The sequence below is a fragment of the Moschus berezovskii genome, chromosome 24 (genome assembly GCF_049115385.1).
Source record: "Moschus berezovskii isolate FMDL1 chromosome 24, NW_MosBer_1.0, whole genome shotgun sequence".
Taxonomy (NCBI): Eukaryota; Metazoa; Chordata; class Mammalia; order Artiodactyla; family Moschidae; genus Moschus; species Moschus berezovskii.
In genome coordinates this window covers 8,602,737-8,628,844 of record NC_142483.1, presented here as the reverse complement: position 1 = coordinate 8,628,844, position 26,108 = coordinate 8,602,737, and the positions used below count along the sequence as shown (strand labels likewise).

At 36.6% G+C, this 26,108-nt stretch overlaps 1 protein-coding gene across 2 annotated transcripts in view; it reads left to right on the top strand.

Annotated features, from left to right (window-relative positions):
- SMARCC1 (SWI/SNF related BAF chromatin remodeling complex subunit C1) overlaps positions 1 to 26,108 on the top strand; it is a 129,267-nt gene that overhangs the window by 29,603 nt on the left and 73,556 nt on the right. For both annotated transcript variants that reach the window (XM_055413703.2, XM_055413702.2), the window contains exons 7-13: positions 2,903 to 2,972; positions 6,214 to 6,289; positions 11,037 to 11,162; positions 13,904 to 14,025; positions 18,157 to 18,281; positions 19,424 to 19,483; positions 23,897 to 23,934. In XM_055413703.2, coding sequence (XP_055269678.1) covers positions 2,903 to 2,972; positions 6,214 to 6,289; positions 11,037 to 11,162; positions 13,904 to 14,025; positions 18,157 to 18,281; positions 19,424 to 19,483; positions 23,897 to 23,934 — 617 coding nt within the window. The remainder of the gene's footprint in view (positions 1 to 2,902; positions 2,973 to 6,213; positions 6,290 to 11,036; positions 11,163 to 13,903; positions 14,026 to 18,156; positions 18,282 to 19,423; positions 19,484 to 23,896; positions 23,935 to 26,108) is intronic.

The window sequence follows — 26,108 nt, the reverse complement described above, 5'->3', positions numbered from 1 at the left end:
TTTTAATTTTAATATATTTTAAGCTATTTTTTAATGTAAGATATGCTCCTTCACACTATAGAATTTACCTTAGTGAAGCTGACAAGTAAATGTTGACTCAGCAAAGCTCTGTGTTGGGCTCATTACATATACTGTTTGAGGTAACTGCGGATGATAACAATACCAGTCACAGCACATTACAACCGTGTTGTAAAACTCTTGCAAATGCAGTATGCCTTTTATATGGATTAGTTAAGTTTAAAATAAAAGGTGACATTTAAGATATTAGTAATATTTTGAATATGGTATGCTAAAAGGGGCACAAAATAAAACCATAAAGGTAATAAATTATGAAATTTGAGGAAAATCAAGTGGCAGAGTTTGACTGTGTATCAGAATAGTGGGAAATAAGAGTGAGAAGAACATGAGTCTGATTTAAAGAGTTTTGTTTTTATTTGGTGAGTGAAGCAGAGGGTAAACAAATTTTGGTGGTTTGGTGAAGAAAAACATGTAGCTATTGGCTGTAGTAGGAGAATTTTCCTGGGAGCCGATTCCTGGGATACCTGATACAAGGAAACCAGTTAGAGAACAGGATCCATTGGGAAGGTCTCAAATTGCTGGATGAGGGGATGTGTTACCACTGGATGGGATAAATCCACATATCAGGAGAGTACAGGAGATAAGTCAGGTGGCAAACCAGGATGGTCCATATCTTTAACAGTCAAGGGAAGATAAGGAAATCATTTCCAAATACAAGCAGTGGGCAGTGGAATTTTTCTAAAAGAAGGTAAAGCCTGATACAAGGCATTTGGTCAGTCAGGAAATAATTGATAGCGTTTGAGAATGAAATTTCAGTAACTTGCAAATGAGAGCAAGTTGTAGAGTTGGTGGAAGATCACCATTGCCCCAGAATATATGGCAGGGAAAAGAAAGTAGAGGTGGTTTGGGTTGTGTCTTTCATTGGTGGCTTTACAGTATATTTCTGGGCAGAGCACATAGTTGAGTTAAGACCTGTTAGGGATAAAAGGATTGGTTTAAGAACATGGGTTGAATTGCTGCTTTTAGCAGAAAGAATGTGTACTTCCTCAGAGAAGAAAAGAGAATTTTTAAAATTTGAGATACTATTTAGAAGAGGAAAACAGACTAAATCTTGTTCAAAATAAATTATTTAGATAGAAAAGCCCTTTAGGTTTTCTTATATGTTCTTAATTTTTTTTTGTTCTCTGACTTGGTCATTTTAAATGACTAGTTTTTAAAAACTTTTTAAATTTTATATTGGAGTATAGTTGATTAGTAATGTTGTGTTGGTTTCAAGTGTACAGCAGAGGGGTTCCATTATACATATACATGTATCCTTAAACCACCAGTTTTTGAGTTTGCTTTCTTTCTTCTGATTGGCCAAGTCTGATGTTGAACCCTTCTAGAGAATTTTTCAGTTTCGTTCTTATAGTCTTAAACTCCAGAATTTGTTTTTTATTGTTTGAATCTCTTTGTTGATATTCTTATTTTGTTCATACATTGTTTTCCTAGTTAGTTTTGTTTAGTTGTTTTAAGTGTGTTCTCTTGTAGTACTTTTAGCTTCTTTAAAATGATAATTTTGAATTTGTCAGGTAATCCATAGATGTTTGTTTCTTTACAATTGACTTTTTAAGATTCATTTCATTCCTTTGGTTGGACCTTTTCACCTTTCACTTCCTGTATGTTTTTTTTTTTTTCCTGCTGTGTTTTGTGCATTTGGAAAAAGAGCTGCATCTCTTAGTCTTTATGGCCTGGCTTGGTACAGGCGAATACTTGCACAGATCAGCTTAGCTTGAGACCTGGCATCCATCAGACATTTTCTTTGCTTGAGTATATGATTTCTCAGAGAACTTTGCTAGTTTCTCTTTCAGGAAATCAGAATCTCTTGCTCTCTCTAGTGTCTTCCATCCCCAAGTTTGTTGTTGCTGCAACAAGCCATTGAGTGAACTCTGATTTGTGGGTGCTCAGGCTTTCAGAGTATGCTGGTTTCCCATCAGCACTGAGTTAGTTGAGACAGAAAACTGTCCTATAGGTTTGTGGACTTCATGGCATTAGTCACTGAAGCTGGGACTATTTCCTGTTGACGCTGGGAATGAGAACCCAGTTTTACTTAGCTGATTTCACTTGGTTTTTCTGTTCTGCTGTTAATGTGAGATTCAAGGGCTTATCACCTCGTTAGTTCCTTTTTAGTACTGGAAATGAGTTTTTTAAGCTACCAGAATTTTCTAAGCTACCAAAGGAATCATAACAAGTACTGAAATGCAGATATGATTCAGCTATGATTAAATCAACAAGAATCATCTGATTTTATACATGTGCACCTCTTTTTGTTCAGGAAACTTGAAAGTATCTACACTATGTCATATTGTTTACACTCTTGTTGGATAGGCTAAATTAGCAGGAAGTCTTTCACATATAATCAAGTATTACTGCTAAAACTTCTGATATAGCACTATGAAGTGCTGTAGGATACCAGAGAAAGTGAATCTGTAGGGAAAAGAGCAATTGGTAAAACTTTGATCAAGGAGCTGAAGCATGGCTTACACATTGAAAGACGTGTCATAATTGCAAAGCTTACCAGAAAAATGAGAGAGAGGTTCTGTGTGGGAAAGGAAGCTGTAAAGAACATAGTGGTTTTGATTTGGGTGGATTGGCGACAAATAGGCAGGTGGGTGGGAGGGGAGAGTATTTTACTGAAGTAGACAGTCGGTTTTATCAAGAGTGATGGATAATAGACCTAGAATCTAGTAAGTCTGAATAACCGCTGAAAAACCTCCCCTTAATAAGGAATTTTTGGAGGAGCTTCTAGCAAACCAAAAACTCTAGGTAGAAATTAAGTCCAAGAAATAGTTGATTCATCTCTTCTGTCAGATTGACTAAAGTTTTTTCTTTTTTTCCCTTTCAGAAGAGTGGTTGAGACCTGTGATGAGAAAAGACAAGCAGGTGTTAGTGCACTGGGGGTTTTACCCTGACAGGTAATGTTGAAATGTCCTTAGACCTGGTATATAAGCAGTTTCATCAGTTATTTATATATAGTTTTGCTTTCTGAGTACTAACAATTTTGTTCATTTGTTTTAGTCAGTGAACTGACTTCTTTTGTGTATTTTCTTACTGACTTTCGTATTTATTAAGTTACTGAGTTCAGTGGAGTTCACAGGCTTTATTTATCTTAAACTGTTAAGTTTGCTGTGTTTGTCAAGACAGTCTTTCAGTAAGGTATTAGACTGCTAATTTGGATTTGTTTCCTTTAGGAAATGAAGTTTTCTTCTGGATATTTTAATGACTTGTTTTATTTATTTTTTAAAAATAGGTCATTTTATTTTTCAGTTTATGGATTCTTTATTAAGGATGAAATTATGTGTAAAATGAAGCATGTACCATAACTCATACTGTATTTCAGTATCTGTGAATTAATGTTATAAATAAGGACTAATGTCAGTGAAAATAGTGGCTCTTGTTATTTAATATTATGGCTGCGTAGAGGGAATGTAGGAAAATGATAACCTTTCACGTCCTTTATCTTAAATCTGTGGTAGAGCTGTTCAGGTGTTCATTTCACTTTTGTCAAGTGAACAGACTCTCCGTTGGTGGGTTTTTCATGTCAGACCAGTCTTCTTTCACCTGTATCCACATCCACATTTAGCCTCTGCTACCACGTTTTTGTTAGCAAATCCAAGACATCATTTCAGTATTTGAGTTATAAATATTTCAGTGTGCATTTCTGAAAGATTTTTTTTTTTTTTTTTTTTTTTAAGAAATAAGCACAAAGCCACTGTCAAACCTAAAAAATTTCAGGGAGTTCCTTAATGTCAAATACCAAGTCATTGACACATGATACATTTGATTAATTGATAAGATTGATGTTTGTTAGAACTAGAATTTAAACATACCTTGTGTCGATTTATTTCTTAAGTATTTTTCAGTTCTCCCTGTGGGTTCTCCCTGTGTTTTCACCCCTACTTTCAGTGTATTATTCAAGAAATTGGGTTGTTTGTCATGCAGATTTTACCATACTGGGATTTTTTATGGTGTCACTCTGATGTGTTTGAACGTTTCTCCATTCTCTGGGTCTAGAATTGATCAGAATCTATTTCAATTTAGGGAAGGAACAAAACTTGCATAGGTGTATGTTCTTCATCAGGAAACATATAATGTCTTGGTTATGTGGTGTTTTTAAGTTAATCTGTTTGAATGACTTTATTTTACTTGTAAACATATTTTTTTGAGAAAGACATTTTTTGGTATCTTCAAAATTTAAAGAACAGTTTTTATACAAGTTGAATTAATTAGAACCAAGATCAAGTTAGCTTGCGTGTCAACCTTTTCTGAACTATAATTGACCACTTTACATGAACTAACATTTTTTAAAAATGATAATATTTAGGTAAATTCTTTCTAGAGAACATTTCTTATCTCAAGGCTTTAGGTATTCACGGCACTATTAAACTTTTCAGCATTATAAGAACTATTACAGGAACTATTGGAGTTTGAAACACTTAGGTGGAAACTCAAATTTACGACAGGCTACATAAAGCATAGGATTGAAATGAATTTTATAGTTAACACTATAAAGACAGGTTAGCCTTTTTGCTAGCCCTTTGTTTATATATCAAATAAATTGTAATGGCTAGCTCATGTCTTACCTTCTCAAGGGACCTTGTTAGTTCATTTCTTCAGTAACTTAGTTTGTGCCCTTACTTTTTGTGCAGCATTTTCTCATTAAGACTTAAAGAATGTAAGTTTTAATCACCATCATAATCTTTACCTGTTATAGTTAATTATTTGGCAAAGGAACTTTTTTCTGCCAGTTCGTGTTTAAACGTTCCTAGAAAACTTACCACAGTGTTGTTTATAGGTATGTTGAGGTGTACTTGTTCCAAATGCTTTTGAATTAACTTTTGAGAAGTGGCTAAAGCCAGCCATTGCTTGTTATCATATTTCTATTTCATTTAGTTATGACTTAGTTCTATAATAATTTATTGGCCAATATAGGAGCTTTGATAAAGTAGGTAACTTGGTAGGTAATTTTATACTTATTTCAAAATTGTAGCAGCGGGGTAGTAATTTATATCAGTGAATTGGATGTCACTGATAAGAGAACCATTGAGCAGAGGCATGTGAAGAAGGAGGGAGTGAGCTGGATGGATATCTGTGTAGTGAGGAGCATATATAAAGGGTATGAAGGGACCCCCGCTTGGTGTATTACTAAAGCCCATGTGGGCTGAGTATAACATGAGTGAGAGGGAGTACTAGGAGATGAGGTCATAGGACCAGATCATGAAGCCTTGGCAAACCAGTGTAAGGATTTTGACTTTAGCTCTTGAGTTCAGTGCAAGTTGGAAGGTTTTAAACAGTGAGTGCTGTGGACTGCCAGCTTTTAAAAGAAACTGCTCTGGTTGTTCTGTGAAAAATGGAATCCCAGGGACTTTGGCCCAGAGTGGAAGTGTGAGAAGTTAGATAGATTCTAGACATAATTTGAAGGTGAAAGTGGTAGAAGTTGTTGATAATTTGATTATAGGATGTAATTGAGAGTGAAGTCAAGGATATTGTCCAAGGATTTTGGCCATAACAACAAGAAAAGTGGAATTGGGATTTTGGCTAGGTCATGTTGTTGGGGTTGGGATGGCATTATATGTTGACTTCTGAGTGTGTTAGGTTTGGAAGCTTTATTTGACATATAATGAGAGATGTGGAATTGGCAGTTGAATTTATGAGTGCAGGGTTCGGAGAAGACGGCAGATAGGCAGATACAAGATTTCAAGTCATCAGTGTATGTTTGAAGCTGTAGAACTGCATGAGATGATCATCAAGGGATTGAATAGGTAAGAGGATTGTTCAAAAAACTGAAACTTGGGGCTTCAGTGTTAAAGAGGTTTGGGAGGAGAAGAGAAACTAGCAATAGAGACAGGGGAAAGGCTAGTGTCCAGAAGGAATGCCAGATAATAGCTCTGTCTTAGAGGACAAGTAAGGGACATCCTTTGAGGAGTGGTTAACATGTTAAAATTCTGTGCACAGAGGCTTACCCTTTGGGTTTCACAACGTGAAGATTACTGTAGACCTCTGCAGGAGAGTTTTCTTGTTAGAGTGTTAGAGACAAAAGAATGTGATAATTTGCTATTACTGGATCCTAATAGTATTTCTAAAATGTGTTTTTACCTCTAGATCAAAGTTAATGAATTTGGGTTCTAATTTCTTTTTCCATTTTTTTTTTAATAGCTATGATACTTGGGTCCATAGTAATGATGTTGATGCAGAAATTGAAGATCCACCAATTCCAGAAAAACCATGGAAGGTGAGAGATCTTTTTTAAAACAGAATTTTTTAAAAAGTAAAAACAAAATTTACTGTTTCATAAGTTCATAGCTCTTCTTAGCTATTCTCAACAACAGTATTTTAAAGAGATATATACAGAGTGATGACCTTTCTTTCTTATCATCCTATTAAGAGATACCTATGGTCTTGAAGACCTCATTATCCAGGTCTTAGATCAGATGTCTGCAGTGATGTTTGAGGAGACCTCAAAGCCAAGTTAGATTGTGGTTTGAGATATTGAGAAAGGAGTGTTAGAAGTGGAGTTGAACATTGTTGATGTCATTTAGGAAGGCTAGGAGCAGTGCTTGCATGACTTTTATATCGACTCGTCTTGCTGTTCATTTCTGTTATAATGTGTTCAGCTTTTAATGTGGAAATAATTTTGAAAGTTGCAAGAATAGTACAAAGCAAAGCACTGTTTTATATTCTTCTTCCAGATTCCCCTCTTAATTATTGAACTAATTTATTACCTGATACAGGGCCCACATTCCATTTTCACGAATTGTCCCATTGATACAGTAAGCTTTATAGTATATTTAAGTTTTTACCCTGATCTAGGATCCAGTTCAGGATCACCCATTACGTTTAGTTGTTACCTCTCTATTCTGTTTTAATCTGAAACTTTCAGCTCTTTTTTCTTTTTCTTCTGTGACATTGTCATTTTTGAAATACATAGGTTAGTTGTTGTTATAGTTCTAGAATGTCCTTGCATTTTGTTTTGTGTATTTCCTCATTATTCTGTTCAAGCTGTGCACTTTGGGCTGCAGTATTCCATACCTAATATTGTATCCTCCTCAGTGTGTCATAGCGGGCACCTCATATTGTCTGTTTTCCCCATTATGGCTGATGGTTGGATCATTTGTTAAGATACTATCTGCCTGGTTTTCTCAGCGTAACATTACCATTTTTCTCATCAACATTTAAGATATTTTATAGGGAAAAACTTTGAGAGTGCAGAAATACCTTTCTTTTCATTGAATTTCTATCTGAAGGTTTGCTTATGCATGAATAATTTCTGTGACTGATGCTGTTTGCAGGTGGCATTTCGCAGTGGGGACAAGTCTTCCATTCTCCCTTGATGTGCGTCTGTGTGCTGCACGTGCTCACTGACAGTACTACTTCATTTTGATGAACTATTTGAATTTGGCCAGTGGAAACTCCTTTAAGCTGCCTCCTGTGATCTTTTGGCATGTTGGATTCATTTTTGCATACCTTGTACTTTCTGGGACAAAAGATGTTCCAAACTCTTTTTGTAATGTCCCTATCCCAGTATTTTTACAGGTAGCTCTGTTTTCCACGAGTGATTATACATGATTTTTACTGACTTTTGTATAGGATAAGCAACATTTGAATTGGATCAAAGTGTTATATTTTAGACCTGGTTCAGCCTATTTCCAGTTGTGTGACCTTCAGAGAGACAGCCTTTGAGCTTTAGATTCCATACGGAGTTAGCAAAACTTACTTTTTGTTTTAAATAAACTTTTAATTTGGAAATGATTTCAAACTTACAGAAAAGTTGCAAGAAGAATAGTGCTTGGCATACCTGTATACCCATTATCCACATTTGCCTGTTAACATTTTACTCCCTTTTTGAGTTATTATTTATATTTGATACTTGCATATAAACATTTTTTCCAAATCATTTGAGGTAAAGATGCATATGGAATGGGTCTTTAGGTATTTTAGTCTACTGTTCATATTTCATTGTTGCCGCTTGACCTGGTCATTTTTTTAAAATAAATTTGTATTGGAGCATAGTTGATTTTCAGTGTTGTGTTCTTCTGTACAGCAGAGTGTATATCAGTTACACATATATCCAGTCTTTCTTAGATTCTAGTCCCATATAGGTCATTACGGAATATTGAGCAGAATTCCTTGTGTTATACAAGAGGTTCTTATTATCTATTTTGTGTATAGTAGTGTGTTTATGTCAATCCCAGTCTCCCCCGGTAACCATGTGTTTGTTTTCTACATCTGTGACAAATAGCTTTGTCACCTTTTCATGAATTCTTGGACTTCTGGTGTTAAGAAACGCCATGAAGTGCTTGTTTCTATCTCTTGCTTTTTCCCATTGCATTGTCTTTTTCTTTGTGGATGTTATTTAGATATTCTGCATAAGAACATGCATGGTTATGTCACCAGTTACTTGTATTAAAAATAGATTTTCCTAGTAAGCTTAGCTTTTTGTTTTTCAGTATTGAGGTCATCTTGATATTTTCCTATATCATCTTTAAAAATTATTCTTTAGTTTTGCATTTTGTATATAGATCTTTAATCTTCTTGGAATTAATTTTTTAACATGTTATGATGTAGGAAAGATTTTTTTCCTTGATGTGGTGTTAGATCAGCTCTCCATTCAGGGTGGGAAAATATTGAACCTGGATTTCTCTCCCAGTGATCCATGCCATTTCTGTCAAAAGTAAGCTTTTATACAAGTCGTGGTTATAAAGTTTAATTGACAGTTATGAAGTTTCTTGACAGTTATGAAGTTTAATTAGTTGATTTGTTCTGAGTAGTACTCCCACTTTTCTTCAGGAGTCTCTTGGGTCTTTGCTCTTCTGTATAAAGTTAAGAATCAGTTTGTTGAGGTCCATATTAAACCCATTGAAGTTTTGATTGGAATTACATTTAATCTATAGAACTTGGAGAGAACTGACGTCTTTACAGTATTGAATGTCTCAATTTGTGGAAGCAATTTATCTCCCTATTTATTTAGATCTTGTATATCAGTAAAGTTGTATAATTCTCTTCAGATTCACTGATCATCTCAGAATAATCATATAATAGTTATACTTTTTGAAATTTTTTCCCCTACTAAGTACGGAGTGTCAGTTGGATAAAACTATGTTTCCCTTTGACAAAGATTGGCAAATTGTATCCTCTTGGGTAAATTAAAGTCAGCTGTTTTTGCATATATAATTTTATGAGCTCACGAAGCCCATTCATTTATATATATTCTGTGGTGACTTCACCTGACAAAGCAGCGTTGACTGACGTGGAGAATGTATGGCTTGCAAGCCTACAGTGTTCACTGTATGACCCCGCAATAGCGGATGTCAACTCCCTCTACATTTGCATTGTCCCATTGTCTTCAGGGAAGATGATTGTAAACAACAACAAAGACTACCTTTAAATGTAACTTAAGAGGTTATATCCAAACCATTCTCCCGTTGAAAACTTGAAAAAGAAAATGAACTGTCTTCTCTCATGTAGAATGTTGAGTTTTAAGCCAGCTTTTTCAGTCTCCTCTTTCACTTTCATCAAGAGGCTCTTTAGTTCTTCACTCTGCCGTAAGGGTGGTGTCATCTGCATATCTGAGGTTACTGATATTTCTCCTGGCAAACTTGATTCCAACTTGTGCTTCATCCAGCCCAGCATTTTGCATGATGTACTCTGCATATAAGTTTAGAACTTATAAACTAAATCACAAGTTTAGGACTGGGCTTGATAGCAGTTTACCATAGTATCATTTTATAGGTAAGGAAACTGGGCTGGTTTTATGTAAGATTGTACAACCTATTATATTATTCTGATGTGAAGGTATTTTTATGAGAAAGATTAATAGAGCATAGTAGTTTAAGAGCATAGGCAGAACCCAGTGCAAATACAAGTTTTCTCTCTAGTAGGGTAAGTGATTGGGCAGCTTACTGACACTGTCCCTCTTGCTGATTGGAAAACTGGAGAGGCTAACCTGCACTGCTTTAGAGGGATTAAATGAGATCATATTGTTTGTAAGGTGTTCAGCAGAATGACTGGCACAGATACTGTCCTAACATACTTTCTCAAGAGAATTCTACCAAGGTCTTCTGGATAGTAAAGAATGTACAATGTGAATCTTCTGCTCTGCTTTCAAAATATATATATATTCTTTTCAGTACTTTGAAAAACTCTTTAAGTTTTCAAATGCTGTGACATTTGAAATTTATCTAGAATTTATCTTTTGTAATTACTTAGAATGTTATTGAATGTATAAATATAGAGATATCCTTTATGCATAAGGAAATGATTTTCTTGGGCCTTCTGTTTTTGAATGTTTTTGTCACTGATTTTTGTGAAGATAAAGATGCCGCGATTAGTGGAATGAACCACATAGTGAAATACGAATACCATATGGTATCACTTATATGTAGAATCTAAAAAAAAATTTACTCCTAGAAACTGGAAAAGTGGATGCCAGGGATTGGGGAGTAAGAGAAATAGGAATACCAGTTTTCAGCTGTAAGATGAATTAGATCTGAGGAGCTAATGTCAAATATGAAGAAAGTTGAAAGCAGTGTATTTTAGACTTGAAATTTGCTGAGTAGACTTAATGTTCTCATATGTGCATGCTAACACACGTGAGATAAATATGTGAGGTGGTGGGTTCACTGGAGACATACATATGTCAAATCACAGTATACGCCTTAAACGTCTTCACTTTTATATTTCAGTTATATCCTAATAAAATGAAATAAAAAGAGGACATGATTATAAAATTTAAGGGTCTTGATTATCAAAACCTCAGTGCACACAAAACTTGTGATGCTTTTTTACTATTTACTTAAAGACATGGAATAAAAATTAGACATGGTTAAGTTGCCACTCGTATGTCATTATTAGTCTTATATTTTTAAACTATATGTAATTGAAGCTTTAAGTATAATAAATCAGCTTGTTTCATTTTGAGTACTTTAAAGCTGTAGCAATTTATTATTTATGTAGCTCTTCATACTTTGATGTGATTTTAGGTTCATGCAAAATGGATTTTGGACACTGATGTTTTCAATGAATGGATGAATGAGGAGGATTATGAGGTGGATGAAAACAGGAAGCCCGTGAGTTTTCGGCAGCGAATTTCAACAAAGAATGAAGAGGTATTTGGTTTGGCACCATTTTTTTTCTCTTGATGTTTTCTTCCTTGGCCTGTATCTTATCAAATCTTATTAATAAACTAATGTACAAAGCAAGGCTCATCAGCCATCAAGTGTATATAAAAAGTTACTAAATGACCATAACGACCATCTCAGGAGCTGGTGTCTCCCAAAAAGGAGCATGACAGAGAGTCATTAAAGTTTAAAGTGGGTCAGGCAGTATGTAAGGTGGTACAACTGATTTTTGTTTCTAGATCTTGAGTATGAATTTTGTAAACTAAATGTCATTTTCCACAGGAAAACTGATTTAGTTTTAATATTTTTTAATAACTTTGTTGGGCTTCCCAGGTAGTGCTAGTGGTAAAGAAACCGCCTGCCAATGCAGGAGGTGTAAGAGATGCAGGTTCTATCCCTGGGTGGGGAAGATCCCTTGGAGGAGTGTGTAGCAACCCACTCCAGTATTCTTGCCTGGAGAACCCCATGAACAGAGAAGCCTGGTGGGCTGCCGTCTCGGATTGCACAGAGTTGGAGATGACTGAAGTGAATTAGCACACACAGTAAAGTGTAGGCCTTAAAGGTCTCAAAAGTTATAGTTCAGTTCTCTTTTGAGGTGGGCGAACTTGACAGTTAAGTTAATTCTTAAACCACTTAAATATTTATCCGTGTTTCCTTATAAGTTACAAGTTCAGAAGTGGGTGTGTCACTAGAGAAACACTTGAGACTAAGAAGAAGGCCAACATGTGTTCTTGTTGGGTTATGACATTTGCAGATGGACACCTGTGAGTCCAGAAGTCTGTTTTGCTGGGGACACTTAACATTTTTGCTTTTTGTTTTGTGTTTTAGTTTTCTGAAAAAAATCTTGAGACATAATACATTTTACAAATAATTTAGAACATACAGTTCTTTCGTACCTATTTTCAACCCTGAGACTTTCTTACTAAAACTGTTTGTCACTATCTCCCTGAGTTTATTCAAATTCATGTCCACTGAGTCAGCAATGCCATTCAGCCATCTCACTTATATGCTTATGTATTTGTTTCTCCTTAATGTATTTCAAGTGGAGTCTTTTGTTCCTGATAATACTCTGATTTCCACACTACATTATTGAATTGGCATATATTTCTGCATTGCAGGCAGACACTTTATTGTCTGAGCCACCAGGGAAGCCCCCAATGTATTTCAAGCGGAGTCTTTTGTTACTGAAAATACTCTGATTTCCACACTACATTATTGAATTGGCATATTCGGATCTACCCCTGCTCAGATTTAGGTTATTTATTTACTTATTTTAGGGAGGATTATATAAAAACTAATTTAATATCCCCCTTTAAAACTTTAACTTCAGACTATACAATCAGAGATACGTGGTTTAGATTTTCTTTAAAACTTCTCTGATCAGAGGATCTTTCCAGTGGTTAAGATACCATGCTTCTACTGCAGAGGGAATGGGTTCAATCTCTTGTTGGGGAATTAAGATCCTGTATGCCACTTGGTTGTGGCCACAGACAAACAAAAACTTCTTTGATCAGCCTGTAAGATAATCCACATTCTGAATTTGATGCTACAGAGCTTCTGAAAGGAAATGGATAGTTGTAAGGAGTATGAGGGTACCAGAGGACATTGATGTTTAATTGATGTTTTAATCTCTGATTCTTTTTTTAACCTTAGATACAATACTTTGGATCATTTTAGGTGTATTTTCTTTATTATGATCTGTTCATTTAAATTGGTAATTATCACCTACAGACTGACTTTGGTGTATTGATTTATCAGTATATCTTACAACTCTGTGCTGTGCTTAGTTTCTCAGTCATGTCCGATTCTCTGTGACCCCATGGACTGTAGCCCGCCAGGCTCCTCTGTCCATGGGATTCTCCAGGCAACAATACTGGAGTAGATTGCCATGCCCTCCTCCAGGGGATTTTTCGAACCCAGGTCTCCCACATTACAGGGGGATTTTACCATCTGAGCCATCAGGAAAGCCCAAGAATACTGGAATGGGTAACCTATGCCGTCTCCAGGGGAACTTCCCGAGCCAGGAATCGAACCGGTGTCTCCTATATTGCAGATGGATTCTTTTCAGCTGAGCTACCAGGGAAGCCCATCTTACAACTCTCCTGCGCTCATTTATTAGCTCTGATAGTGTTTTTGTGGATTCTTTTTACATATGTAAGATCATGTCATCTGCAGACAGGAATAGTTTTACTCCTGTGGGTTGGCTTTTAAAGAAAAAATTGTAGTCTTATTAAATTTTACTTCTTTTGAATCATCTCCTCTATTTCTTTTAATGATGAACTAGGAGTAGTTTCTGGTTCTCTTTCACATGGTTATTCAGCCAGTCTTTGTATTTCGTTAATTTAATAGCATGTGTTTCATGTTTTTTCCAGTGGTTATTGTAAATGTTTCCCCTCCCTTCTCTTCTTTCCTCCTCCCCCCCACCCCCCAAAACACAGAATTTGAACAGAAACAGTTTTTAGTTGTGCGGGGTTTGAGCATGTCTGTTCTGTAGCAAAGTTTGAATACCTGTGGGATGGTTCTTACATATCTATCGATGGTGTGTCACCTGGAAGGTAGGGAAAGTCTTCCGACTGCTAATGGTCCAGGATGCTTCATGTTGTGCCTTTCATTTACTCTGAGCTAGTAGGTTTGACATCTTTGTGCAGTCTTAGTTTTGCACAAGGATTTGTGGAAACTGAGGTGTCAGCAAAGCTGGCTGATATTTATTTCCATTTCCTTCTTCCTAGCCAGTCAGAAGTCCAGAGAGAAGAGATAGAAAAGCATCAGCTAATGCTCGAAAGAGGAAACATTCACCTTCCCCTCCACCCCCCACACCCACAGAATCCCGGAAGAAGAGTGGGAAGAAAGGGTAAGAACTGCACTGTGATGCAGGAGGCACTGAAACAAACTCTAAAGGACTGCCCATATTTTTACCTTTACATTGGACGTTTGCCTGTAGGGAAGTCCAACTTTGACTTGGTACTGTCTTTCCCCGATTTTACCACCTGGTCCTGTATGTGATCCAGGTGACTTACGGAGGAGTGAACCTCTGTTTTATGTTCTGCACGGTATAGCAGTGTAGTGCCTTGTTTAGCAAGTCACATTTTTATTTAGTGAATCTTGCTTGAGTGGTGGTTTTGGTCTCTATTGAATAGGTTCTTGTGGGGATTAAGTGAGACTTTAAAGACCTTGTATAGTTCCTGCCCTGAAGTAGATAATAGACGGTCCATAGTACGTAGTTTATATTATGTACATAATAAATGTATATTAAGTACACAGAAGAACTGTACAAAAAAGATCTTCACGACCAAGATAGTCACGATAACGTGATCACTGACCTAGAGCCAGACATCTTGGAATGTGAAGTCAAGTGGGCCTGAGAAAGCATCACTACCAAAAAAGCTAGTGGAGGTGATGGAATTCCAGTTGAGCTATTTCAAATCTTGAAAGATGATGCTGTGAAAGTGTTGCACTCAATATGCCAGCAAATTTGGAAAACTCAGCAGTGGCCACAGGACTGGAAAAGGTCAGTCTTCATTCCAATCCCAAAGAAGGGCAATGCCAAAGAATGCTCAAACTACCGCACAATTGCACTCATCTCACATGCTAGTAAAGTCATGCTCAAAATTCTCCAAGCCAGGCTTCAGCAATATGTGAATCGTGAACTTCCAGATGTTCAAACTGGTTTTAGAAAAGGCAGAGGCACCAGAGATCAAATTGCCAACATCCGCTGGATCATGGAGAAAGCAAGAGAGTTCCAGAAAAACATCTATTTCTGCTTCATTGACTATGCCAAAGCCTTTGACTGTGTGGATCACAATAAACTGTGGAACATTCTGAAAGAGATGGGAATCCCAGACCACCTGACCTTCCTCTTGAGAAACCTGTATGCAGGTCAGGAAGCAGCAGTCAGAACTGTACATGGAACAACAGACTGGTTCCAAATAGGAAAAAGAGTACGTCAAGGTTGTATATTGTCACCCTGCTTATTTAACTTCTATGCAGAGTACATCATGAGGAACGCTGGGCTGGAAGAAGCACAAGCTGGAATCAAGATTGCTGGGAGAAATATCAATAACCTCAGATATGCAGATGACACCACCCTTATGGCAGAAAGTGAAGAGGAACTCAAAAGCCTCTTGATGAAAGTGAAAGAGGAGAATGAAAAGGTTGGCTTGAAGCTCAACATTCAGAAAACAGAGATCATGGCATCTGGTCCCATCACTTCATGGGAAATAGATGGAAAAACAGTGGAAACAGTGTCAGACTTTATTTTTTTGGGCTCCAAAATCACTGCAGATGCTGATGGCAGCCATGAAATTAAAAGACGCTTACTCCTTGGAAGGAAAGTTATGACCAACCTAGATTGTATATTAAAAAGCAGAGACATTACTTTGCCAACAAAGGTCTGTCTAGTCAAGGCTATGGTTTTTCCCGTGGTCATGTATGGATGTGAGAGTTGGACTGTGAAGAAAGCTGATCGCCGAAGAATTGATGCTTTTGAACTGTGGTGTTGGAGAAGACTCTTGAGAGTCCCTTGGACTGCAAGGAGATCCAACCAGTCAATTCTAAAGGAGATCAATCCTGGGTGTTCATTGGAAGGACTGATGCTGAAGCTGAAACTGCAATACTTTGGCCACCTCATGCGACGAGTTGACTCACTGGAAAAGACTGATGCTGGGAAAGGTTGGGGGCGGGAGGAGAAGGGGACGACTGAGAATGAGATGGCTGGATGGCATCACCGACTCTGTGGACATGAGTTTGAGTGAACTCCGGGAGTTGGTGATGGACAAGGAGGCCTGGCGTGCTGTGATTCATGGGTTCGCAGAGAGTCGGACACGACTGAGCGACTGAACTGAACTGAAGTAAATAATAATTTCAGGGTTGTCTAGCTCAAAATATATTTTAAAGTTTCTTAAAGGTTACAGTTTAGTTTTAGAAGATGAAAGTTTCCAAAAGTTATTCGTGTCATGTGATAGTGAATTAGTTGAATTTCTGGCTGTTGTCAAGTAGATCTTCACAGTGCAGACATCTTCTTTCCGTTAGTTTCCTCTTGTGACTTTCTTTAGCCACATTTGCCTTTAGCTGCCCAGAGCATGCCTTGACTCACATTATTTCTTGAAAGGTTACTTGAAGCATTCTTAAACATGTGTAGAAGCTTTTAGAGAATTTAAGAAACTCTTAGTCTCATAAATAATGAGTTAGTTACAGATACAGAAAAGATTTTTGTTATTTTGGTCAAGTCACATGTATTTGTTGTTAAAGTAGATTATTCTTTGGTGGTTGAGGAGGGTAACCTTATTTCCTAAACTTACAAATTTAGGCGACAAATTTCATAAATTCTGAAATGTACTGTTGATGTTCAGAGATTTCAGAGCTACCTGTAATATAACAACTTTGCCAAGTGTTTTGGGGCCTGAAATTGATACGTTACTTTTCCCTTTATGGCCTAAGATGGGCTGCTAGAATAGGAGTGGCCACAGAACCAAAACGTTATGTCCAGGAAGCCCACAGTGGTGGCATTTAGCCTCTGCTGTAAGTATTGCTGTTTATAGTCGCTAAGTCATGGCCAACTCTCTTGTGATCTCATGGGCTGTAGACTGCCTAGCTCCTCTGTTCATGGGATTTCCAGCAAGACTGTTGGATTAGGTTGCCATTTCCTTCTCTAGGAATCTTGCCAACCCAGGGATTGAACCCATATCTCTGATTTGGCAGGTGGGTTTTTTACCATTGAGCCACCAGGAAAGTGTCACTCTTTTGAGTATAAAACCCACCACATTGACGTTCCCAAAATAAATGTATGCATGTCCTTTAATGTATGCATCTGCCTTCTAATGAGCAGGACTTTGCTGATTTAAATTCCCCCTTGGAATACTCTTATCTAACCAAAACATCTTGAAACCTGTTTTCCTAACATTTGTTATGTTCATATTCCTCACATCTTTTCTTCCTTTTAAAGTATTTGATGTGTCTGCCTTCTTTACTTTCATAGGCTTAAAAATTTGTCCTATAATTTTTATTTTAAAAATCATTTTTACACTGTATACCTTAGTCTCACCTGTGCCAACATGTTGTCCCTGTAGAAAGAGACCGCTATGTGCATTCTCTCAGCAGTGTGAGGAATCTTCACTCTGCTTCTCCAATCTCATTTCCTTGTCAGTATATTCTAAATTATTATCCCAAAACAGAAGTTTTTTTTTTCCTTATGCTTTTACTCATAATCCTGAAACATTGCCAACTTTTTAGTGAATTGTTTTAGTTCCCAAGGTTTAGCTTAACTATCACTTGACTAACTCTCTGAGGGTGTTTGGTTTTTTTTTTTGGTCCTTGTATTCCTTTTTTTGTGTCGATACACATCACATTAAATGAGGTAGTTTATGATTTTTATCCTGTAATTCTTCAAGATAAGGAATCAGTCCATTCTTGTGTGAACTTTAAATAGGCTTTCTTGTGTGTGTTAGTTTTAAAAATAGATGTTGATTTGCTTGAGTTGATGAAAGAGCAATGGCAATTTTTACAAATTTAAATGTTAGTACTGCCTTTAGTGATTTTACTTTGCAGTTCCTGGTGTTTGGATGACACAGAGCCAGGAAGAATACAAAAAACAAACAAACCAAAAGGAAAAAAACCCAAACCACCCAGTTAGTTGTATATATCTTCGAGAAAATTTCTTGTGTGATTCTTTATGATCTTTAAAATACTTGCTGTATTTCCTTAGCAAAGTTTTTTTTTTGGTACACTGATGTAATTGCCTTTTAGGATTCTGTCTGCAGTTTGAATTGTAGGATTTCTGTAGCCATTTCTTACTCCCTGTAATTTTCATTTTCCTCTTGACAGGTTAGATGTAATTTGGGGATGTGTCTAATTTGTTTGGATTTATGTTTGTCTCTTAAAGTGATTCTGAGCATAGATTCCAACCATATAGTTAAAATCTCTGAAATTGTTTGCTATAAGTAGCTATAGTCAGTCTTGTTGTGTTCACATATCTTTTGTGTCTTAGCCAAGCTAGTCTTTATGGGAAGAGGAGAAGTCAGAAAGAGGAAGATGAGCAAGAAGATCTTACCAAGGACATGGAAGACCCAACACCTGTACCCAACATAGAGGAAGTGGTTCTTCCAAAAAATGGTTTGTATCCTTTTGCGTAGACATGAGAATGTTAGATGTGATTTAATCACTCTCAGTAGTGCCATGGGGATGATTCTCTCCTTGCTGTATGTCCCTAGTTCTCAGTGGAAGTATAAATTGATGAAGCCACTTAACGTGATTTGGCTATCTCTTAAATTTAAAAATGAGTACATCCAGGGACTTCCCTGACAGTCCACTGATTAAGACTTTGTGCTTCTAACACAGGGGGCACGGACAGGTTCAATCCCTAGTCAGGGAACTGAAATTCCTATGCTTGCTGCGTGGTGTGGCCAAAATAAAAAAGTACATGTCCAGTAGCAGTCTTAATTTCAGAATCCCTATTAAATAATTGCATGTATATATAAAGATAAGTATAAAAGAATGTTGATTGCAGAGTAATAAAAAATTGAAGATAAATAAACTTAAGTTTCCATTGACATAGGGCTAGTTACCTTCTGATCCACTCATGGACACAGAGGCTCTTAAAAATGAAAGAGGACTACCCTGGCGTTCCAGTGGTTAAGGCTCTGTGCTTCCATTGCAGGGGTGCAGGTTTGATCCCTGGTTGAAGAACTAAGATCCTGCATGCCTTGCAGTTCAGCCAAAAGAACCAAAAAAAGAAGGAGAGAAAACTAAAAATACATGGAAAGATACATAGGTGCATTATCACATGAGATAAAAAGAATACTAAGGATTAAGCACAGTATGATAACTTTACACCTGTAAGATTTAAAGCCCTCAGGGTGTTTTCAAGTCTCCATAGATGTGAAAGGTATCAGTGCTCCCTCAGTTTGTCTATCTTAATGAATGGCATACAAATGGGGATACACAAGTATACGAAAAAGTAAGAAAACATACTTTTGATAATGCGGTTAAAAGGTTCTTTTCAGGGTTTTCTCTGTATTTCTGTATTGTTTACTTTTGTGATGACAGAAGAGTTCTGTTTAATTAATACAAAATATAGTCTGTTACTTTAAAGTGTTAATATTTCTTAGCTGAGCTTAAGATATTTACTTGGAGGTGATTATCGAATGACAGTAGAGTTACCTTGAGATTCATGTATTTTTTTTACTCTTCTGTTCTGTTTTCTTAAAAACAAGTAGAACTTTCCCCTTAAAACATGATTTTTTTTTTCTTTCTAGTAAACCCAAAGAAAGATAGTGAAAATACACCTGTTAAAGGAGGAACTGTGGCAGATCTAGGTAAAAATCAAAATCTCTAGTTTCATGTTTTGTTTCATATATGTCAGCTCCTTTGAGAATCCTTTCTTTACTGAGGGGTGTTGCTGTGCTTTCTAGCACAGATACTTCCTATAGCTATATTAGTACTATTGTTGTTTAGTTTCCTACTGTATTAGGAAGTTTTCTTATGGTCCATTCTTTGCATTCTTATGAATTTCTTTTTCTCAGCATAATGTTTTCCTGCAAACCAGCAAAGGTGGTAGTGTGATACCTAAATAAAAATATCTGAGTTTTAAAGAAACAGTTCTAGTTAAAGCACTTTTTATAATCTGCCTGAAATACTTCTTTCATGATATATACAAATTGATTATGTCTTCAGAACAAAAATCTGTTGACTGTTAATACTTTGTAAGCCAACAGAAAGTTTCCTTAATGGGATAAAATGAGAGTCACATTATCCTTCTACTGTATTTTCAGGTTATCGAGTACATTTTCACAGGTAAAGTCTAACTCTTGGATGTGCTATGAGGGTAGAAAAGAGTGTAGTCATTTGTTCCAGTTTTTAAAAATAGTTTGAAACATTTTTTTTGTGAAAGTTATGTATGAGGTAATGATCTCAATTACTTTGTTCATTTGTGAAAGTCAGAGGGGATCTTAGTATTTTCAGTATATATTAAATTTATGAATTGATGGAATTTTAGACCTAATGGGGATATTCAGGATCTCCTTAGGTGGAAAAAGAGTCTTGGCTTTACTCTCTCCTAGTCAAGTGAATTCTGTATTTCAAATTAATTGCTGTGATTCTTGATGGCAGACATGAGTGGGTGTTTGGGAGAGGTTTTCTACTTCATTTCTCTAAATACATCCTGCTTTTACTGGCTTCAAGCCTGTCATTGGACATCAGTGGATGATTCTGTTTTTGATTATGTTGAAAGTAAAGCACAAAATTGTCTTGATGACAGTTTATAGAGAGGTGCTATTAGGTCACCAAAATAAAATTACTATCAAAATGCTTCTTGCGTAGCTGTTTTTAACATTAGTAACAGAATATAGATTTTAAATAGCTAGTAATAATTTTTATTGTCCATAAGTTTATATTATCTGTTTTATAACCATCACTTATCCACTGACTGAAAGGCCAAGAACACAAAAGCTAATGATATACAGTATTTTGTTCTATATTCTTAGTGCTGTGGCAGTGTGCAATATTCTTAAGACTTGAATAATCTTCACTGGGACAGTTTGTTAAACAGAATGCTAGTTTATATTTTAAAAGTTAAATCCAAAAAAAGAATCATTCTGTCGTTTTAAGGGAGTGGACAGTTCTTATAAATAAGTGAGGTGTCTATCATAGTATTTTTGTAGTAGACTATCAGAGAAGTTAGATTGAAGCCATGATGAGGGAAAGAATGGGGTCCCAACTGGACAAAGAGTTTTAGTGCTAGGTATAGAAGATCTTCCCTTTGTGTTAGTGAGCAGGTTGAGGTCTCAGTCAGGAGGGCTATGATTGTGGATGCTGCTGACCATAACTGAAGGGTTTGACTCTTTGGAATCTGAAGTTTTTGTCCTGACTTTTCATCCACGGACCAACAGGCTTCCCAAGGATCATTTAAGCGTTTGACTTTCTGCATTGGCTATAACCTGACTGATCCATCAACTGGGAGTTATTGTTCAGAGTTGTTCATTGTTTTAACTGATCCATATTTTGCCTTATATGCCAACAAGCTAAGTATAACCAGTCATTTCTTTCTTGAGATCTCTGAAAGGTCAGTATCCAGGGGCTGAGGTGAGAGTGCATTTGCCCATACCTGGCAGGAGGAGAACTTTGACTCTGTATCACCATCTAGGAATCAGTATATTGTATTATCAGAAGTGTATTTCCATTGGGTACCAAGACTCCCTCAAGGACGAAAATCTGTTAAACTAAAATGAAATAGTATAATTTGACCAGAGAGCGATTATTGTATACCAGCATCTAGTGAGAAGTTGATTATCCTTTGGTTTACTTTGACCCAAAGGACAAAAGTTCATTTTTGACAGCTTTACACAGATTCTTTCTGTTAGTCACTTCCTGGGAAAAAATAGTCCCTGTGCAGAGTAGGAGGACTAATGTTGGTAATGCTGTAACTTACCACATTACCTCTTTGTGGCTATTTGTTTCTAACTCAAAAATCAAGGAACAGTGTCCATCTTTATGTTACATGAGTACATGTCAGGTGTCATTCTGTATATGTTTGCATTTTTGCATAAAACCATGTTAGCCCAATTGATTAGGAAATGAAGACTTCTGGGGTTCAGGAACATTCCTAAGCATACAGCTACTAAGTGAGAGAGCACAGATCCAGATCCAGGTCTGTCAGTAGTGCGATGCTTTGTCTCATTGCACTCTGCTCATTTCTTTCAGCCTCTCTCTCATGTGCACTCGTCTTTCAGTTTTGTGAAGTCATCAGGTACATCCCCACCTGAGGCCCTTTGATTTGGCTTCTTTGTGAAATGCTTGCTTTGCCGTTCTCTCAAGTTTTAGCTTAAATGTCACCTTTTCAGAGAGGCTTCCCGGTATATGGGCTCTGAAAGATCTACCCACTTGATTCCTCTCTGAAATACATTGTTTTTATTTTCTGTATAGCAGTTGTCTGCATTCAATATCTTTTATTTTCTCTTCACTCTCCTGCCACTCATAATTGGAATATAAGCTCCATAAATACAGGGGCTTTTTCTTGTTCATCATCGTGTCTTCAGCATTTGGACAGTGGCTGGTGCATAGTAGATAACAAATACAATTAAGTTAAATGTTGGAATGCTAGTTCCTTATTGCCTGTTAAAATACTGTATTTATATCGTCTCAAGGATATATCCCCTAATGTAGGGGTTGGCAAGCTTTTTTTCTAAAAAGGGCCAGATAGTAAATATTTTAGGCATTTTGGGCTATAAGGTTTCTGGTACAACTCGTCAAATTTGCCATTATAATGCAGATGCAGCCATCCATAATATATAAAAAATAATCATGGCTTATTCCAATAAAACTGTTATTTATGGACACTGAAATTTGAATTTCAGTTAATTTTTTATATTTCATCATTCAGAAATGCAAAAATCACCCTTTACTTGCAGGTGAGATAGGAATCCCCAAGACCATGCCCAGGTTTGGAGATTTTCTGGAAGGACTGGTGGAACTCAGCATTTAGTTGTACCTGCAGCTGACATATATCAGAGCGACATAGGCAGCATGAACAGATCGTAAGGGAAGATGACACAGGCGACATAGGCAGCATGAACAGATTGTAAGGGAAGATGACACAGGCAGAGTCTGCATGCAGGCTTCCTCCCGCGCGCTCGCTTACCTGAGGGGTCGCACAGAGTTCACTCTTTCTGTGGCAGCATGCATGCAATGTTTCCAGCCACAGAAGCCCCTTTGAGAGTCCAAGATCCCTGGTTTTTTTGGTCGTGTAGGGTACCCTCTACCTAACACACACCAAAATTTCAGGCTGCAGAAATTCATCACAAGCTATGTTGTGCCACAGTCTAGGCACAGTGCACCACCCTTCCTATCAGTTAACTGTCGGTGAGGAACACACCAAGTCACTTTCCCAGATTCCCTACAGAAACAAGCAGTGGGCCAGATTTAGCCTGTGGGCTAGAGATCCTGACTCCTAGTCTGAGCAGTTTATTTAGTGCTTTTCAAGTAGCAGATTCTTAGAAATATTTGTTGAATGAATAATGGTAAAATACTGAAAAGATGGCTTCCTTGTATTCTCTTTCAGCTTTACAGTGCTTCATCACTGCCAAGAGTCAGAATAATTATATTAAAAATAGAAAATATTACAGGAAGTTAATAACGTAATTATTTGTGCCGTAATCTCTTACCCTTTCCACTGTGGAAAATTATCTGCGTTTCTGCTATGGAAGTCAGCTATTTAAATTATACATGGATTTGCCTCTGTTTTGCAAAGCTAGCATTTAGGTTCTGGAGTCCCTATTCTTAGAAGGTATATAAACACTCTTACCAGAACTTTGTCCTTAGGGATTGATTATCACCTCCTTCTTGACTCCTCATTCTTTACTCATTTCCTCTGGGATCCGAAATGTCATTGGTTCGTTTCACTAAACCTCAGGAGGCCGGAGCCCTAATCAGGTCCCTTACTTACCCTTACCTATTATTAAGTAAAATCGTGACTAAGATTGTAGGCCAAGCAGTAATTAATTATAAATTCCCTGTTGTTGGAAATCTTTAATGATTTGTGCTTTGAATTTTTACTCACCTCTATGCTCCTGTGTACAGATCTCATTTACTGAATTATTCACAGTGAATTTGCTTTAATAATGCTCTCCTTTTTGCCTTGTCTCTGTCCAGTATCATTTCCTTAAACCTTAAACTTTTCAAGTAATCCAGAGAACATTTACCTGTTAAATCAATTCCATGTTTGATTTTTGCAGATGAGCAGGATGAAGAAACAGTCACGACAGGAGGAAAGGTAATGATTTATTTAGTTAGGCCTGGTGCAGCAGTAACTCTTAAGGGTCCTGTGTGTTCAGCAGTAGAAATACTGAACTGCAAGTGTCCTTAGAAATATTTTGAGATCCTTCTGATTTTTTAAATTTGTTTAACAACCCCTCCACCCCCAATAGTTTGTCTTGCTTGACCCCTGCAATGTTAGCAAGAGGAAATTGCCATTCTCCCAGGTAAGCATTTCTCACGTACTTGGTTTCTGGTCCCATTTCTCTCCTGGTTTCATGTGAATAATCAGCTGCACAGCGTTCCAGGTGAGCAGGGACAGTGCCTTGCTTTGATTTTCTCACTCCCATTTCTGTTAGCGCAGCCCCAGTCCGTGACTGATGAAGCTTTGGATCATACTCTTCACCTCTTTTGAGCTCTACAGTTACTTCATGTTTCATCGGCTCTGCTCTGGAGACATAAGAATAATTAAGCTCTTGGATGATGTTGGGTTTCAAGCAGGGTTTGCTTGTCTTTAAATAAATGGCCCCACTATTTATTCAGGCTGTAATCTCTGTGTTAAAATGTGTAACTAATCCTTAATCTCCTTGAAATAACTTCCTTAATGCTGAAAATGAATAGTTCTTTTTTTTCTTTTTCAATGAGTCAGAGAACTTCCCCATAGTGACATTTACTGTTTTTTATACATTCATGAAATGAAAATATTCATGACAGGATTTCAAGGAAAAGTATTTTCAAGAAACTCTTGTGTAGATTGCTTTTTAACTGAATCGTTCTTATGATTTTTTCTTTGAAATCAAACTATTGTATTCAGAGACGTATTCTGTATTCATCAACTTATTAACATTGATGAATATTATGCTTGTGAGAAGATGTCATCATTTAGAGTACATAGTATTGTGTGGTAGTAAAAGAGCAAAATACAAGCCAAAGAATTTCCCAACTTTTTAACATCAAAAATGAGAGTAATTTTGAAACTGTGGACAATTTTTTTGTATACCTTAAAGCTAAGACAGTTAGAGGTGTTTACTCCAGTAACTCGTCCCACAATGTCATTCTGCTTTTTTCCTCATTGAGATGATTAAACTCTAGACTGTCAGTTTTTATTCATTTCAGTACCAGCCTCTCTCTACTTTTCCTCAAGAAAATTTTCTGAATTGAATCACATTGAATTTGTAAAACCTATGTCACAAAAGCAACTTAATCATAAGCATAGTTTTCACTAGCTTCCCTGGTTTGGGAAATAAAATTTCTTACCTTTGTAATTAGTATTAACACATTTGCTTTAACATTATTTAAGTAACAACCAGTTTCCTTAGTGCTTCATACTTAAAATTTTTTTTTGATATTCATCGATCTTAAGGAAACTATTGTCTTAAGTTTCTAGCACTAACTAGATCCTTACCAGGAAATATAGGTTGAATTAACTTAAATGTAGAAATTAAACTCTGGAACCATTATAAAAGAATATGATTCAAAACTTGACTGCTTTCTTAAAAGAATTTCATAAGGTTAAAACAGTAAAAGCACCACAGATAAAAGGTTAATGCAAATAACCCTATACAGTTTGAAAACACTTCAGCGTCAAAAAACTTATTTCCTGTAGTCTCTTGATAAAAACGTTTAATGTGAAGTTAATTATGAGGAATCGTTGAGTTAAATAGAGGTTGGAAGATACTCTCCAAGCCATCGTAAAACTCCTTCTCCTCCTTTCAAAAGGAGGTGGAGGTTAAAGGATACTACAGAGATGTATATGGACTCCGTGATCAGGTTCTGGTTTGGAGAGAAAAATCAGTAATAGACATTTCTGGGACACTTAGATCCATTTGAATATAAATGATATGTTAAATGATATTATTTAAAAGTTATTGTAGTATAAAAGTATCCTCTCTCTAGTGCAGTGGTATTTGCAATTACTATTGGCAAAGCCAGGTTTTTAGCTGAATTCATTTGTAAAACCTGCATAAATATGATAAAAGTCAGCTAATTTCCAGCAGTGAGAATGGTCAACAATGTAGGCCCTCTAGCTGGATTTCTGAAATTTTGTCCTGTTGATGTCATATTAGCTCTGTACATCATTTTCTCATCCATAGAACAGATGATAAATAGTACCTGCTGTTAGAGGAGTAAGTGTGAAGTAATGCGCATATTGCCTAGAAATCCCATGGATGGAGGAGCCTGGTAGGCTGCAGT